This window comes from Erinaceus europaeus, chromosome 2 (genome assembly GCF_950295315.1).
Source record: "Erinaceus europaeus chromosome 2, mEriEur2.1, whole genome shotgun sequence".
NCBI classification, from domain to species: Eukaryota; Metazoa; Chordata; class Mammalia; order Eulipotyphla; family Erinaceidae; genus Erinaceus; species Erinaceus europaeus.
Window position 1 is genome coordinate 134516874 of NC_080163.1, and position 18494 is coordinate 134535367.

An 18494-nucleotide genomic window follows, 5' to 3' on the forward strand; every position below is an offset into this window, starting at 1 on the left:
GTTATGTCATCTTAGAAGGTGTTCAGAAATACTTATCTTACCTTAGCTCATACTTTCAGAGTGTCATGGAATATGTTTCATTTATCTTCTCCTAAAGCAAGAAAAAGCAGAAGAATCCTAACAGTGCTTTTGGTTAGGAAACCAATTCTACATGCAAATTAGATAAATAAAAGTTTTGTGCTAAAATATTTATGATGACAGGTATTTCATTTTAAAACAAAGCCATGAAAAAGTATTCCATTTATTTAATTTATTGTTATTTTTTACAAACAATAGATTTGCTGCAACATGCTCTGGCTCGTATTATTCAATTAAAAAATTTAACACATTTCAAAAATATCAAAAATACACTATAGTGTGTCTTGGGACTACAACAATGATTGCACAAAACCATAAGATATGAACTCACTGTCTGGATGTTATCCATTGGCAACAGTGAGCAAAAACCCTATAGCATCTGGGAGAAGTGCATGACATTTAGAATACACGGAGCATATGTGTGATTGATCACCAAATGAGGGGAACAGCAGGATTTATTGTAACTGCTTTTCTCAATCTAGAAAGTGCTTGCCCACCTATGGTGGAAAAGTCACTAACTGGAGAGAAAGATTTAACTTGCCTCCGTGATTGTGGGAGTATGAAAGGCCCCACCTAGAGGAAGTAAAAAGCAACACACAACAGTTCTATAGTGATGTTGCAGACATCACTGAATGGCTTGGAAACTAATTAATAATTGGTACATTTATCGATAACAGCCAAGTGCTCCCTTACGGAGGTCTCTTCATTAACAATTATTGAGTAGATAGAGGTGAGCTTGTGGCTTCCAAATACCTGCTTTTGCTGAAGGTCTACATGGAAAGAAGAGCATCATTTTGATATTCGGCTGATTAGCCAAACATAACTGGCTCCATCTCCTAGAAAATAGCACTCACTACAAACAATTATAATAGCACCCAATGGTTACCAAGCTGCTTATGCTGGCTCTTCTATATGACAGGAAAGTGAATCCATCCACTTATTGCACACACATACTCCACAGTAGTATAATAAAGCCCTCACTTATATTAGGAGTGGTAATTCAATGACTCTATGGTAGCACTGTTGTTTTGTGACATACTAGCATTCAAATTTTCAGATACATCTCCAATCCTAGATAAAATTAAGAACAGCATAGGTCTGTAGACTTATTTGTTTTCTTTCTTCCATGGGACTCCTACTAAACAGCTTTGATAAAGAGTACTGATAATTACTCAGGTAATCTCTTACATTTTTTTTTCTATCAAATGGGAGGTACACACAGACCTGAGAAGTATGCAGAGACCAGAATCTCTAGGTGAGAGATCAACCATGCTCTCTCCAACTGGGGAACACATCCTCTGGGTAAAGTTCTAGGAAGTAAACTACATTCACGTGGAGACAAGTAACTGGCTTTCTCTTACTGCCTGGCAGTCTAATCTGGTCATATAATGGCAGTTAATTATTTCATAGGTCAAAAGAGTCTGTATATTTTTGGCAATGGGCTATAGCCTTTTTACTGACTGTTAATATAGAGCAATTACAGAGAAAAAAATAAAAGAAATTATAAAAAAAATCAGTTTTTGGTATAGCCTAAAGGTTTTCAATATAACCGAAATGTTTCCTGAAAAAAGCTACCACATAAAGTAACATCTGGAATTTTAGAGTCTTTCTGACTAAAAACTAAATGCAATTAATTTTAATAGATTTTATCTTGGGTCTAGGTTTAATATTGATTCCAGTAAGTAGGATGGGAAACAAAGAGAAGACAAAAGTTCACAGATAAAGGGTGATTTTTAAGAGACTATACTATGAAAGTGGTATATTCCCAAAATAACTTTCTAGACATCACTATTCTATAATTCAAAGGTTCTGTTATCTAGGTAGAAAGATGTTTTACATCATCCATAACTATTATCTTGGGTTTTTCCTTCATACTTCCATATAAAAATAAGGCAGCAACACACTATTATACTCATCCTTCTTATAGTACCTTTGTACTGTGCTCCCTACATCAAACAAAGACCTGAGTTCTAGAAATTTTCGGTAACTGACCAGTAGTTTAACACAGGAAATTTAGGTGTTTGGGGATTCAAATCAAGATTTTGAGAAACTGAATATTTGGCAACCAATGAAGTATGTGTCCCCCACCCCCTACCCCCAAGAGTACTTCCCTCAAGGTCAAGAGGCCAATTCTCTTCTAATCTGCTGGTAAATTCCTAGCAAGTGTCATATCTGTCAAGAAGTTATTCTCTCATCTCTCTCTCTCTCTCTCTCTCTCTCACACACACACACACACACACACATACACAACCTATGAGATGATGAAGGTACAGAACCATTTGTGAACAGGTCATCTAGTTTTCTACTATTGCTTTAGCAAAAACTAAATAAAGAACCCACCTTCCAAATTTACATATGTAAAATCAATCCTATTCTTAACATTTTTTTTGTGAAACAAATAAAAATGGTTCCACTCTTATTTTCTTTTGAACTGTCAAAGTATTCTAAAAATTCAAAGCACATTCCCCACTGGGCAAAATCAAGCAATATCAACATTTTGTAAAACAGAAATTTATGTCCTAAGTAAACCTTCTAATGGAGAAGGTAACAGAGTAGAAATCTAGAAGGAACTGCTTTTTGCTAGGAGTATGTGGAATGTGCAAAAAAACCAATAAACCAGGTTTCTGTAAATTTGGAAATTTAACTTAGGCAGTACTCTGAAACCATGTGAGGTGGATAAGCAGTTTTCATAAGAGTACTCTGTTAAACATTAAAGAAGTAAACTCTCAACTAGATTCCAACATTTCAGAAAACCAGTCCTCTGCTCTAGAGTAAGAGATGGAACATATCTAACCAGTGAGCACCAGCCATCCATTCTCATTCAGCCTTAGCCTGTTTAGAGTCATCTGATATAACTCAAAGTTACTTGGATATGAGCAGCATCAGCTGTAGTCCTACATATGAGACTGCTAACTCTATCACATTATATTAAGAAGCCAATCCCCAAATGCCTCTCTGATGATCTGCTGGGAACTTCCTAGCAGGTTTCACATTTATCAAGGAGTTATACTCTTATTCTTATCTAGGGTGAAGCAATTTTAGTCCCTCCTCTATCTTCACTCCCCACCCCCCCAAAAAAAAGATGACCCCTACCGCCAAAGTTTCTCAGGAGTTTTCACAGTCTGACACCCAACAGTTAATCACATTCCCAGAACTTTTTCTAGTACCCTCATAAAAGGCTCCAACACCTCATTCTGCCTGTGGATAAAGGTGCTGGGCTGCCTCTAAAAGATTGGCTCGAGTGCAGATTCAAAAATAAAAAGTTCACAGTCAATGAAAAGTGCTCTCATTACATCACATTACATACATAAATTATCTGTTTGATTGGTTCTACATTTCCAATAAATGTCATTTTGATAGGCTGTATTCTCGTAGAGAAGAATGAAAAGTCATGTGACTAGTCACATTACATCCCATCAGTTAGGTTGAGATATAAGGTGATTTCTCTGTCACAAAGATCCATCAGCAGCAATTAGTAAAGGGAATCAATCTTCAGTTATTTCCTCCACAGAGATAGTCCCTTTCCTGCCCAGGCAGGCAAATTCTCAAAATTATCCTAGGAGAGAAAGGGTTAATGGCAGGTGGTAGGACTGACAGAATATCATCTGCTTTCTTCCCAGTAACTCTGGGAATTCCAATGCAAGTTATTTCTGAAACTTAACACTGATGGTGTTTCCTAGCTTAACCAGGGCAAGACCCTGATAGCTCTCACCCTTTTTTGGCCCCAAGTTCTACCCCATGAATCTGCAATTTATAAATGCAGAGGCAAAATGCCTGTGAAGGGTCCACTACCCCAACATTACACAGCCACCTCTAATACTGGCTCCTGGGGAGAATTATAGTGCTGTGTCAAACTCCTCTGGGAGCTCGGTCCTGTCCTCTTCACTAGGCTCAGATTCAGGCCTGCTTTCATGGTGTTGTTTCATTTGCTCCTTCACTTCCTCTTCCAGGTCACGAGGTACAACAAACTGATCCTCTGGTTCCAGTTGAGTAGGGGCAGCAAAATAGCCAGTTTTCTTCTTGGGAACTTCTGTTGCCACTTCAATAAGGTTCAGACTATCTTCTAGGGGCACAACAGAGCCATTTGAAAGTTTCTTCCCATAGAGACAGGAAGTAGAGGGAGACTTCTGTAACTCCATTCTGTCCTTGCTCACTGGAAGAAGTATGCCACTATTTACACTGTTCTGTCTTCGGATCCCAAGAAGCAATCCTCTGCCCCGTTCCACAGGACATGGAGTAAGACTTTTCTTTGTAAGAATAGGAGAGTTCTCAAGATCTCTTCCCCTGCAGCAGTGGATATCAACTTCTACTTCTACCTTGCTGCCATTTGTTATCACTCCCTCCACAGGCTGATCATCATCACTATCCAGGCCATTGTCAGACTGGTTACTTGAGAAAGTTGCACAAGAAGGCTGGCGTTGAAAAATCCCAGAGGTGGGTGTCGGATGAAGGCTGCAGCGCCTATCTGACCTTGGAAGTAAGCCAGCATCCAGGCCACCGGTGTTATGTTCATCAGAAGCCGTGGAACCCACCTCACTGCTCACCTCTGAGGTGGACATTTCACTGCTGAACTCAGAAGCAATACCACTGCTGGAGGAAGGAGTGGTTGGCTTTGGGGGGTCTTTGATGATGGTAGATGAAGCAAATCCCACAGGACCTAGGAGGGTAAGTCCATTCATTTCACAAGTGCAGCCTTCCTCACCAATGTTCAAATAAACCACCATTGCTCCTACATTGTCCTGACAGCCATAACTCTGAGCTAATGTGCACAGTTTCTTGGCAGCTGCTAATGGGTCCTGTACATGGCGTACTGCATTAATAGCTTCTATATATGACAAATGTTCCCACAATGATTTGTTTCCCAGAATTAGCAATTCATCTTGAATGGTAAGCGGAGTGGAAGATATGTGGGGCCTGGGAAGGATCCACGGGTAGAGGTATGTACAGCCCAGCATCCGGGTACAGCAGGTAACTCCATTCACTTTGTTATCCTAGAGATAAGAATGAGGGTTAAAGAATAGAAATATATCAGGGGAGGGGATGGAATGTGGAGTTCTGGTAGTAGGAGTTGTGTGGTGTTGTACCCCTCTTATCCTATGGTTTTGTGTTTCCTTTTTATAAATAACAATTAAAAAAAAACAAAAAACTACCACAAGTAGTAGGTTAAAACAACAGCAAAAAAATAAAGTAAAGGGAGTCGGGTGGTGACGCAGTGGGTAAAGCACACATGACGCAAAGTGCAAGGACCAGCGTAAGGATCCCGGTTCGAGCCCCTGGCTCCCCACCTGCAGGGGAGTTGCTTCGCAAGCAGTGAAGCAGGTTTGCAGGTGTCTATCTTTCTCTCCCCCTCTCTGTCCTCCCTTCCTCTCTCCATTTCTCTCTGTCCTATCCAACAATGATGACATCAAGAACAATAATAATAACTACAACAATAAAACAAGGGCAACAAAAGGGAAAATAAATAAATATAAAAAATATATAAAAAAGAATGTAAGCTATAAAAAATAAGCAACAATGACAGGTGATTTTATATCTTTCTGGATCACAAAAGCTTAGGAATCTACAATAAAACAGAATTAAGATGTTACATGACTTCTTAAGATCTGTTATTTTAACTGGATTTGCCAAAATAAATGTTATCTGATTGTGAAAGAACAAAGTATCATATGATTATTATATCAGATAATTCAGAAAACTTAAGTTAAAACTTTTAATTTTTTTATTTTTAATTTATTTATTTTGGATAGATAGAGAAATTGAGAGGGAAAAGAGAGCTGGGGGGGGGGAGAAGGGGAGGGGGAGAGAACCAGGGTCCTCATGCATTGTAATATGTGTGTTCTACTTACTAAGTGCACTACTACCAGGCCACAAAAACTATTTAAAATTTAGTGGCCATTAAGCGCATGTGGCACAAAGCACAAGGACCGGTCAGGATCCTGGTTCAAGCCCCCGGCTCCCCACCTGTAGGGGAATCACTTCACAGGTGGTGAAGCAGGTCTGCAGGTGTCTCTCTGTCTCTCTTCCTCTCTACCTCCCCCTTTTCTCTCAATTTCTCTGTCTCTACCCAATAACAAATAAATAAAGTTAAAAAAAAACAACCATTATTTAACATATGGAAACAAAAAAAAATTTTTTTTAATTAAAAAAAAAAAACCCAATGATAAACAATCCATTTTAAGTGGGCAACACGTGAACATAATTCCACTTTGTGGTAAACAAGGTTCACATGTAGTTGTTAAGGGCTCTTTGAAAGCAAGTATGTTATGCTAATCCCTAAAAAAAGAAGAAAAGCTATAAAAAAGCAAAAAAATAAAATAAAATAAAAGAACAACAGAGCATATTAGGCCAGACTATTTTGAAACTTTGAATTTTACAACAGGATGTCAAATTATAGAACTTGTATTTGGGGAGTCGGGCGGTAGCGCAGCGGGTTAAGCACACGTGGCGCAAAGTGCAAGGTCCAGCGTAAGGACCTGGTTCAAGCCCCCAGCTCCCCACCTGCAGGGGAGTCGCTTCACAAGTGGTGAAGCAGGTCTTCAGGTGTCTATCTTTCTGTCTTTCCCCCTCTCTGTCTTCCCCTCCTCTCTCCATTTCTCTCTGTCCTATCCAACAATGACGACAACAATTAACAACAATAACTACAACAATATAACAACAAAAGCAACAAAGGGAATAAATAAATATATAAAAAAAAGAACTTCTATTTGGTATAACAAATCAGCTCAATAGGAAATAAATCAAGAAAGAAACCTACATTTGTTGGATGGAACTTGGAAGACATCATGTTAAATAAGATAGTCAAAAAGGGAAGGACAAATGTCAAATGATCTGATAGGTGGAACTTAGGAAATAAAGACAGAGAGGGAAACCACAAAGTGAAACTTAGACCAGGTGTAGTGTACTGCACCAAAGCAAAGGGGACTCTGGAAAAGGGAGGGAACCTTGAGATCCTACTGCAGGAAGCATGGAGTAATGAGAAGTTGTACCCATGTGTCAACAATTGCACTGTAAGTCATTAAACCCCCTCCAATTAAAATGAAAAAATAAAATCAACGAAGTAAAAGCAAATACATATATCTGCATTTGTTATCCACTAATATGTCTGATAGATTGAAAATGAAGGTTTTTATTTATAATCAGCTTAATTTTACTAGATGCTTATTATATTTTCTTCTGGTACAATCATCTTCTCAGAATTTACAAGGCTTGACAGGAACAAAATATACATTCAATTCCTCTATGCAGAGTAACATTCCCTAATTTGGGAAATAGAAGTGACTGGTGAAAGTTGAGATTCACCTCTGTTATGATGGCTTTTTGGTCCTTCACCCTTTGAGATTCTTCTGAGTCCTGTTCTAGGCTGAAGACTTTAGAGAGGGGCACTGGTTTCCCACTTCGGCACAGCACTGCTTGACATGTGCCAACATTAGCCACAGTCAAGCTGAAACTACTTTTGGGGTCAGCAGCATCAGGACGGATATAACAAAGAAGAGCAGAGGAGCCCAACTTTTGGCCAGCCATTCCTAATTTCCTGTTTACAAAGAAAATAAAATGAAGACACAGTAGTTTAAGTAGAAAAGTGGCAGTGTCCATGCTTGTGATTTCCTTGTTTTTCGTTCATGTGACTGAACCAGTCTCACCTAGATTATTATTATTTTTAATTATTTTATTTGATAGGACAGAGAGAAATTTAGAGAGAAAAGAGGGATAGGGACACCTGTAGCACTGCTTCGCTACTTTTGAAGCTTTCTCCCTGCAGGTGGGGGCCAGGAGCTTGAACTCAAGTCCTTACGTACTGTGATGTGTGCACTTAACCAGGCATGACTTCACCTATCCCCATCTCACCAAGATGATTCACCAGAGGGCAGTATCTTATGATAAATGATGATGGCAAAGAAAGTCTTGCCTTGGTGGCATGGTAGTGGCACAATGGGTTAAGCGCACATGGTGCAAGGCGCAAGGACCCAAGTAAGGATCCGGGTTCAAGCCCCCAGCTACCCACCTGCAGCGGAGTCAGAAGTCGCTTCACAGGCGGTGAAGCAGGTCTGCAGGTGTCTTATCTTTCTCTCCTCCTCTCTGTCTTCCCCTCCTCTCTCCATTTCTCTCTGTCATATCCAACAATGAACGACATCAACAATAACAATAATAACCACAACAAGGCTACAACAACAAGGGCAACAAAAGGAGGAAAAAATGGCCTCCAGGAGCAGTGGATTCATGGTGCAGGCACTGAGCCCCAGCAATAACTCTGGAGGAAAAAAAAAAAAAAAAAGAGAGAAAGTCTTGCCTTCTATTTTTAGCTGATGAGAAGAGAGATTTTTTAAAAAGATTAAGATGGGATGCCAGTTAAAGTGCCTTTTTCTCTATGTGATCATAGTCTGATACAATACAATAATCACATACAATAATGGCCTCATGTAGTGAGTTTCAACCTACCATATTAGAACCACCAAGAGTGCCTTCTTTTTCTAAGATTCATTTTATTTATATAATGAGAGTTTCACATGAAACAGAGAGGGAGTGAGTAAGAGAAAGAAGCCTGAGCACAACTTTGACACAAGTATGGGTGTCTAGCTCTCAAAACATTTAAAGAAAAAAAAAAGTGGGGTGGGAGGGTAGGCAGTGGAGCACCTGATAGAGTACACACATTACCATGTGCAAGGACCTGGGTTTGAGTTCCCACTGCCCACCTGCAGGAGATAGTTCATGAACAGTGAGGCAGGTCTGTAGGTATCTTTCTCTCTCCCTAACTCTCCTTCCCTCTCAACTTCTATCTGTCCTATATACTAAAAATAGGAAGAAAAAGAGGGAGGAGAGAGAGAAAGGGAGGAAAGAAAGCAGGAAGGGACGGAGGGAAAAAATGGCCACTGGGAGCATAAGACTCATAGTGCCAGCACCAAGCCCCCAGCAATAGAGAGAAAGAAAGAATAGTATGGAAACTTCCTTCTATGTGGTGGGGACTAGTCTCAAACCTGGGCCATACACATGACAAAGCAATACACTATCCAAATGAGCTAGTTTGCAAGTCCCTTATAGATGACACTTTCAGTTTTCAGGTAACTGAAACTATGAATGCAAAATAGCAGATGAGAGGGGGACACTATATAGGTCCCTCCGTATGTGGCTTAAACTTCAATGAGAAGACTAAATAATAAGCATTCCCTCTGGCATATGGTGGTACAGAGGACTGAACCTGTAATCTTGAAGCCTCAGGAATGAAAGTCTTTTACGTGACCATTATGCCACCCTTCCTGAATGCTTCTCTCAAGTCATACCAAATAATATTGCATCCGCTGATCCCAACCTAATCAACACAATGAGTACCACCTCAGCATGCTTCACTTCAGACTGTATCCAGAGACTTCAGGTGGGGAATGTCAACCCTTCAGCTTCATTACCCAGGTGAGACCTTTCCTTTCATAGTATTCTCTAATTCCATTCCAGGCAGTTCACTTCCTAACAAAGTCCCAAAACCTAGATAAAGACCAGGTCCCGTGAGATAGAGCATATGTCCACATGTATCCATAAACTAGGGCAAAATATATACCTGAAAGCAAAAGCACACAATAGTCTGCAGTGAGTCAGTATAAAGTTCCTAATGAAATTGTATCTAATTAGACTTAGATATCCTCACCTACTTCCTATACAGTTCTCTCACTCACTCCAAAGCTAACCTTAGCAAAGCAAGGACTGCAAAAGCTGAATAAGGGCAAGAGACAGGCATACTTTAATGATGGTGATGATGATGATAGTCACTATCAGGCCAACCCATCAGCTGGGGCCCTATTCGGGGAGTCCCAAACAGACATGATGGGCCTAAACCTCAAATAAATCCCTCTCCCCATTGTTACCGGTCATCTCTATCAGGATCAACAAAATAGACCCCTTTGTGGGCCCCCCCCCCATAGGACCGTGCCCTCAACTTGGATCAACAATGGTAGAGAATGTTCCATCCTCCAGAGAGAGGCTGGACAACATACTCTATGCTACACCTGAGGAAGATGGGTCGATATTAGGGCAGCTTGGAATGTTTCTACTCATGACCACAGAATGTGAGCTCAGATCTAGAGGGATGAAGAGGTCACACAGGCTCCTAAGCTGAATATGGGCCCCAGACCAAATCATATCGATGGGGTTTGCAGTCAACAATATTTATACCCCCTTCCCATATTAGGGAGCTACTCTCTTCCCTGATCCAGCTTTCTGTCCCTTTTCCAGCCATGACATCATCTCCCCAGACAATAACTTGGATTCACCTGCATATCAGATTTCAGGTTCACGGGGAAAAAAACTAGTATAGCCACAGGCCCTTTGTAATATAACTAAAATATGCCTACTAGCTATCTACAAAATGGAGGACCCCCCCCCCCAACACTTCATCTGCACTATTCCAGCCTTTAGGTCCATGATTGTTCAACAATTTGTTTGGCTTTGTATGTTAACTCTCTTTTCAGTCACCAGGTTGCAGATGCTAGCATGATGCCGACCAGACTTCCCTGGACAGAGGACCCCACCAATGTGTCCTGGAGCTCAGCCTCCCCAGAGCCCCACCCTACTAGGGAAAGAGAGAGGCAGGCTGGGAGTATGGATCGACCTGTCAACACCCATGTTCATCGGGGAAGCAATTACAGAAGCCAGACCTTCCACCTTCTGCATCCCACAATGACCTTGGGTCCATACTCCCAGAAGTTAAAGAATAGTAAAGCTATCAGGGGAGGTGATGAGATACGGAGTTCTGGTGGTGGGAATTGTGTGGAGTGTACCCCTCTTAAAACCATAGTGTACCCCTATGGTTTTGTTAAAGTTTCCTTTTTATAAATAAGTAAAAAAATGAATTTCTATTTTAAGAGAAAAAAATAAATATTAAAATGAAAAAAAAAGAATCAAAATGCTATGATTGGGGAGGTCCAGCACCGGACTCTCAAGCATGAGGTCCTAATGTTCAATCCACAGAAGCACATGTACCAGAGTGATGTCTGGCTCTTTCTCTCTCCTCCTATGTTTCTCATAAATAAATAAATAAATAAATAAAATCTTTAAAAAAAAAAAAAAAAAAGAATCAAAGAGCCATATCCTATGCTGATATAGAAACACCAATGAAGATGAACCACTAGTTCACCTTGGTTTTATATTTACAATTTAGACCCCAACCTTCTAGTTTGGTAAGATTTATTTTCCAAACGCGGGCCTGGGTTAGGAATTATTCAGCCCACCTGCTTACCTGTGAGATACTAAGAAGGTATTAACCATGAAAACTGTATCATTTGTTGACTGCTGCACCTCTTCTAAAAGCACATCTGCCATCGTACACTGAAGCAATCGAGGGAGCTCCTCATTTCGGTCTCCATCAAACATGCCATACACAGCGCCTACCCCTTCCGCAAAATTATCCACAGCTAAGGCAGATATACAGAGTCTATTATAGAAACATGATAAGAGCAAACATTAAATAAATTTAAAAAGTACTGGTAAAAGACTGTTTTCTAGGAAGCTACATATTAGCTTTTCAATGTTGTTAAAGGTTTGAAAGACTCAGTGTTTTATCTTAAAAATGACTGAAAACTAGTACTGGTAAAACCCTTTAGCCAAAGGTTCTAAGAGCACAACTGTGGTTTAACAAGTTGAGTTTATTATAAGGCTTGCAGTGAGGGAAAAGTACACACCATGTAATTTCAGGCCATAAAGGGAAGAGTACTATGGAAAGATGTTAACAGAAGATTTAAGCTTTGGTAGAGTTAGTTGGGTCATTTTGGTGTAGCTCTAACAAAGTGGGAGATTACCCAAAACTTGTTGCTGTCAGAAAGCAGGGTCATCTATGGTTGGGACCTCAATGGATTTAATCTAGGGGAAGAACATTAGCACAAGAACAACACTGTGATTATAAAAAAAAAAGTAGCATTCACTCATTTTTGTTATGAGGTAAGTGTTAAGTGACTTTGTGGCCTGTGTGTCCATGACCAAGATACTCACTTATTTCTCTGCCCTGCCATCTCAGCCAGCCCATGGCTCCAAAAGGTTGATGTAACTGTAGAATCAGTGGTTGGCAAAGGTTTCTGATCAATTTTCAGGGTTGTGATATGGCTGTAGGATGTGAGGAAGGAAAGATTAAATAGTATACAATTTGGCATTTTATACAAACTATCCCAACAATAATATATGTTTTCACAAAAGAATTAGATGAAAGACTAAGAAGCTGTAGTGTGTTAAATCACTGGCCAAAGACAGAAAGAAGGAAGGGGGTGAAAGGAAAAAATAAGAGGCTGACTTCTTTCTTTTTCTTGCCTACTTTTTTCCTTTTTTTTACAAAATTTATTTATTTTACAATTAATGCCATTTCCAATAAATAAAATATTTTAAATTTAATTTACTTATTTATTTATTTTTATACCAAAATACTGCTCAGCTGGCTTACAGTGTATGGGAGATTGAACCTCAGGTATGAAAGTCTTTTTACATAACCATTATGCTGTTTCCCTTGCATAAATATTTTCAAAGGTTAAGTTTATTTGTTTAGAGAGAAAGAGAGAGAGAGAGCGCAGAGACCAGAGTGTTGCTCTAGCATATGGTGTGCCGGGTCAAATCTAAGACCTCACGACTCAAGTCTAGCACTCTACTACTGTGAAAAATCCCTTATTATTAAGTATTTGTACAGATGGAATGAATCTGCATTCATTCAAATGTGATAATATAATGTGTGCTATGTAAAATACCTATGCCTGCCATGTGAAAATAATCAGTATGTGGCTGTGCAGTAGCCATAATGCTATATTCTAATATAAATGGGTTGATACTGGATAGAACACTTGTTAATAAATAAAGCAAAAAAGAGAACCAAGGAATCTTATGGGCCAACTCATTCTATCCCTTTAACAGGAAGTTAAGAAGTAGTTAAGAAGACCCATGTTTGGCTGCTGTGAGTGGAAGCACATGTGAATTCAATTTCCTACCTAAATGTGTCCAGTGTCTTGTGTTCCAGAACTAGATTTGTATTTCCAGTCAGGTCAAGGTCCTGTAATGTTGCAGGTAAAGCCTCTGGAATCAGGATTTCTGTCAAATCATTGCAACTTAGGTCTACAAACTGAAAATATAAAGATCGAAAGAAATATACACCATAAGAATTCATAACTCTAAATGCCCTACAGTACTCTCAAAGGGAACTTAATTTCTTCTCAATAATCTATTAAATATACTGTGATCCCAAACTGCCACTTTTTTTCTTAATGTTTTAACCACTTTCTTTTATTCATACCCTTGCCATCTCTACCTAGAAAGACATTCATCTCAGAGTATAAAGGTACCTGGATTTGAGGCAACTGTAGAATTTCTGGGAAAATGCTAATGTTGTTGGAGTGTGCAACAAGGGTGTGCAGTCTCTTGCAGTTTGCTATAGTCGTGGGAATGGTTTTAAGCTTATTGCCACTTAGATTCAGTTCTTCCAATTGCTCCAATTTATTTAATTTGCTGAAAGAGAAACAAAAATATCATTGTACACTCAAACTGAACTATCACACCAGTTGTATAGAAGCCACAGTACAGAGAGACAACCTGGTCTTGGTCCACTGCCAGGTGACTGTTCAGAATGACTCATCAGACCCCAGAGCTCAGGTGGCCGCTCCTGCTGAGTCCCAGTTTACTCTGCGTCTCAGCATGTTATATGGGCTGAGGCTCCTCTTACAGCTGCTAGATCTCATGGATATGAACACCTTCCTATTACCTGACTTATAACACACAGCTGAATCAGTATCTCCCAAGAGTTGGTAGATTTTAATCATGGTACATGTTTTATGCCATTAACTAGCTGCAAAACCTGGGTAAGTTAATGTCAGTGTGTTTCAATATGCTAAGCTGTAAAGGTAAAAAGTCATACTAAATCATCAATGAGATTTCATTCAGTTTTAAATTTCTTTTTCTTTTTGCCTGCAGGGTTATTGCTGGGGCTCGATACCAGCACTATGGATCTACTGCTGCTGACAGCCATTTTTCTTCTATATGTTATCAGATAGGACAGAGAAAAAATGAGAGAGGAGGGAAAGACAGAGAGGGGGAGAGAAAGACAGATATCTGCAGCCCTTGGGAAGCGACCCCCCCACACACACAAGTGGAGAGTCAGGGGCTTGAACCAGGATCCTTGCACAAGGTCCTTGCACTTTGTACTATGCACTTACCCTGGTGCACTACCTCCTGGCCCCCAGTTTTAAATTTCTATAGCTATTATTCATAATACATCTTCACTAAATATCCAAAGTTCAACTGCCCCCCCCCGCCCCTGTACACACACATACACAAACGACTGTGCTAGGAACCATATCACTAGTGGCTCACATTGTTCTACTGAACTGAGAAAAGCTTACTATACAGTAAGCAAATTTACTCAGAGTATTTAATTATTATAAATTTCTGATCTTTAAAAATATTGACTTAAAAAATTATAAATACCTGTAACACAGCCAAGAAGTTTGGAAAATAAATAAATCATCTACAACTAAACCAATCTAAAACAATGAGTTCATTTTGCTGAACTGCTTACCAAAATGCATGTTTCATATAAAATTTGCTATGCACTTTTCATAACATATAATGAATGTTTCTAGAAAATTCACATACTTTTTGAATAGCTAAGTTTAGGGAATTAAAATTTTATTATATAATTATATTCACTATGAAATTTGAAAAACAGAAACAAAAACTTTCAGTCCCACATTCTCATTCTTTTTTTTAAATATTTATTTATTCCCTTCTGTTGCCCATTTTATTGTTGTAATTATTATTGTTGTTGTTATTGATGCTGTTGTCATTGGATAAGATAGAGAGAAATGGAGAGAGGAGGGGAAGACAGAGAAGGGGAGAGAAAGATAGACACCTGCAGACCTGCTTCACTGCCTGTGAAGCGACTCCACTGCAGGTGGGCTTGAACCGGGATCCTTATTCCAGTCCTTGTTCTTTGTACCACGTGAGCTTGACCAGCTGCGCTACCACTGGACTCCCCACATTCCCATTCTTTACATAGACTTTAATCTTCAAATTAAAAAACTATGCCTGTAACACATTGATTTAATATTTAGGTTTCGTGGGAGTTGGGCGGTAGCGCAGCGGATTAACCGCACATGGCACGAAGCGCAAGAACCGGTGTAAGGATCCCAGTTCAAGTCCCCGGCTCCCCACCTACAGGGGAGTTGCTTCACAGGCAGTGAAGCAGGTCTGCAGGTGTCTATCTTTCTCTCCCCGTCTTCCCCTCCTCTCCCCCCCCTCTCTGTCCTATCCAACAACGACAACATTAATAACTATAATAAAACAACAAGGGCAACAAAAGGGAATAAATGGTTTTTTAAAAAAGATTCAGATTCTGTTTTATGAGAGAAGAGAGAGAAAGAGACACCAAAGCACCACTCAACTCCAGCATATATGGTGCTGAGGATTGAACTTAGGGCTTAATGTATGTCAGTCCTGTGTTCTACAACTGAGACAGCTTCCTGCCCCTATATTGTTTTAGAACTTAACATAAGGCAGGATTCTTGCCTTGTCTGAAATGACCAAAGTTTGGATTTACCTTGCAGGAAAAGTCTGTAGCTGGTTGTTTGCAAGATGTAAAACTCGAAGGTGTGGGTGCCCCACAAGGACGGGTACACACTGATCTGTTAGGAGGTTGTTGGTCAGGTAGAGCAGCTGCAGTGCACTCAGACTCTCCTCCCCAGCAGAAGCAGATGGCAAAGACTCCAGACTATTTGCAGATGCATTCAAGTATCTGAGACTGACAGAGCACATATAATTGTACATTTCCTTCAAGGTTATTTGCTATCTTCTTGTGTAGAAAACATCATATAATAGCAGTATGAACAGAACTATTCCATACTCCCAAACTTGTGACAAAAGAAACTTCCTCCAGGTAGTTTTTTTTGTTTGTTTTCCTTCAGGTTTATTACTGGGCCTTAGTGCCAGCAGTATGAATCCACCACTCCTGGTGGACATTTTTTTCCATTTTATTCAATAGGACACAAAAATTGAGAGGGGAGGGGGAGATAGAGGAGAGTGAAAGACACCTGCAGACCTGCTTCAGGGCTCAAATCTGGATCCTTGCATGGGTTCTTGTGCATAGTATTACATGCACTTAACTGGGTGTGCCACGGCACAGCCTCCAAGTAGTTTTCTCTAACTGCTTCTACTCAAAGTTTCCTTGACTCAACTCCTGTAAGCTAAACAGAACATACGCTTGGTTGTGTTTTTGGACTTCTATGGTAGTCTGATTCAATCTAGTGTCATCCTTTACTTTGTGTGGCCACTGCAACTGTATTATTGAGCCCACTGTTCACAAATATCTGAACTGTGAAAAGATACTCTTTAGGAAAAAATTTTACTGGTTTATCAGCAAACGTATTTAGTCAATCTCGTAGTAATAGGAACATAAGCTATCTCTAATAGTTTACTGTTATAAACAATGTAATGAACACTTCTGTATCTTTTCCCAATTATTTCCTTCTCTGTCTCTTTAATGTGGCACTGGGGGGCGAACTCAGGACCTCATGCATGTAAGATACTGCTGAGCCTCCTGGCTTTAACTTTTATTCTATATTATTAGAAGCAGGAAGAGAATTACAACATCAGGGGCCAGGTGGGGGTGCAGCTGGTTGAATGCACATATTACAATGCACAAGGACACAGGTTTGAGCTCCTAGTCCCTATTTGTAGGGGGGAAGTTTTTTTTTTTTAAGTAAATTCTTTTTTTTTAAATATTTATTTTATTTATTCCCTTTTGTTGCCCTTGTTGTTTTATTGTTGTAGTTATTATTGTTGTTGTTGTTGTTGGATAGGACAGAGAGAAATGGAGAGAGATGGGAAAGACAGAAAGGAGGAGAGAAAGACAGACACCTGTAGACCTGCTTCACCGCCTGTGAAGCGACTCCCCTGCAGGTGGGGAGCGGGGTTCGAACCGGGATCCTTATGCCGGTCCTTGTGCTTTGCGCCACCTGCGCTTAACCCGTTGCGCTACAGCCGACTCCCAGGGGGGAAGTTTTATGAGTGGTGAAACAGTGGTGCTGATGTCTCTCTAGCTCTCTCCCTATCATCCCCTCTCCTCTTGATTTCTGACGGTCTCTATCTAACAAATAAAGATAGTTTGAAAACAATTAATTGAAAAAACAAAGAAGAGAATTACAACATCCATAGGGTTCCCTTGGTGCTGTCTTTGATGTCATGCCAGAGATCAAGCCTAGTCTCTAACAAGGTATGTGCTCTACTGCTGGTCACTTCTGAGGCCCCTTTATTTCTCTAGGCTACATTCCTAGAAGCAGAATTTGTAGAGTCAAAGGAGACATATATTTTTAGAGTTTCCATTTATATCCTGAAAGTGAGTTCCTGAAAGGTGGTACCAACTTAAACTAGTTTTCAATGAAAAACTGGTTCTTGGAACCAAGTGGTGGCACACCTGGTTGAGCACACGTTACAGTGCTCATGGACTCGGATTCGAGCCCCTGGTCCCTACCTGCAGAGGGAAAGCTTTGCAAGTGGTGAAGCAGGGCTGCAGGTGTCTCTTTTTCTCTCTCCCTTTTTATCTCCCCTACCCTCTTGATTTCTGGTTGTCGCTATCCAATAAATAAAGATAATAAAAAAAAATTTAAAAAAAAAAAGAAAAACTGGTTCTCATTAGGTGGTAACATATACATATAAACTCAAATACAGGTATTACAATAGAAAATTTTGCTAACCACTAATTTATGATAAGGAAGCAAATAACATTTTTGAAACAATCTACCTTTAAATGAAGTTTTCAAAGTGGGGGAATATCATTGCTAATTGAAATCATAATTTAATGACAGTTTGGTAAAACTAGATACAAAAGTCAATTAGCTTTAAAGATATATCTCCTTTTCTCCCTAATGCAAAAGCTGAAAATTGCCCCATGAAGTCATAATAGAAAGCTATGACTTATCCTTAAGGTTATAAAATTATTTATTTTCTGAGATGAAATCCTAAACCTTCCTAACCTATCAATATTTGAAGTTGTCTACAACACTATAAGACTTCATAAGTATTTGACTTTTGAGTTGAAGATTACTATACCATAAAACTGTCATATTTTATGACATTCAGATAGTCCTCACCCACAGCTGATTATCAGATAAACACTGTAAATACAGTTCCAAAGGTTACTCCAAGGGCAAAATCAGTGTTGTGTATTCAGCCAAGGATTCTACTTTTCTTTCTTTCTTTTTTTTTTTTTTTTTGCTTCCAGGGTTATCACTGGGGCTCGGTGCCTGCACTACAAATCCACTGCTCCTGGAGGCTATTTTTTCCCTTTTGTTGCCCTTGTTGTTTATCATTGTTATTGTTGTTATTGCTGTCGTTGTGACTAGATAGCACAGTGAGAAATTGAGAGAGGAAGGGAAAACAAAGGGGGTGAAAAACAGACACCTGCAGACCTG

At 39.7% G+C, this 18494-nt stretch overlaps 1 protein-coding gene across 2 annotated transcripts in view; it reads right to left on the minus strand.

The window, feature by feature from the left end:
• Nucleotides 1-235: 235 nt before the first annotated feature.
• The window catches only part of PHLPP2 (PH domain and leucine rich repeat protein phosphatase 2), a 105341-nt gene continuing 87082 nt past the window's right edge, over nt 236-18494 (minus strand). Inside the window, exons 13-19 of one of the 2 annotated variants that reach the window (XM_007526654.3) lie at nt 15626-15826; nt 13377-13539; nt 13026-13156; nt 12049-12159; nt 11300-11494; nt 7378-7609; nt 236-5069 (exon numbers count right to left, since the gene is read on the minus strand). In XM_007526654.3, coding sequence (XP_007526716.2) covers nt 3915-5069; nt 7378-7609; nt 11300-11494; nt 12049-12159; nt 13026-13156; nt 13377-13539; nt 15626-15826 — 2188 coding nt within the window. In that variant the 3' untranslated portion in view covers nt 236-3914. The remainder of the gene's footprint in view (nt 5070-7377; nt 7610-11299; nt 11495-12048; nt 12160-13025; nt 13157-13376; nt 13540-15625; nt 15827-18494) is intronic. The other variant, XM_060185214.1, reaches the window with a different exon arrangement.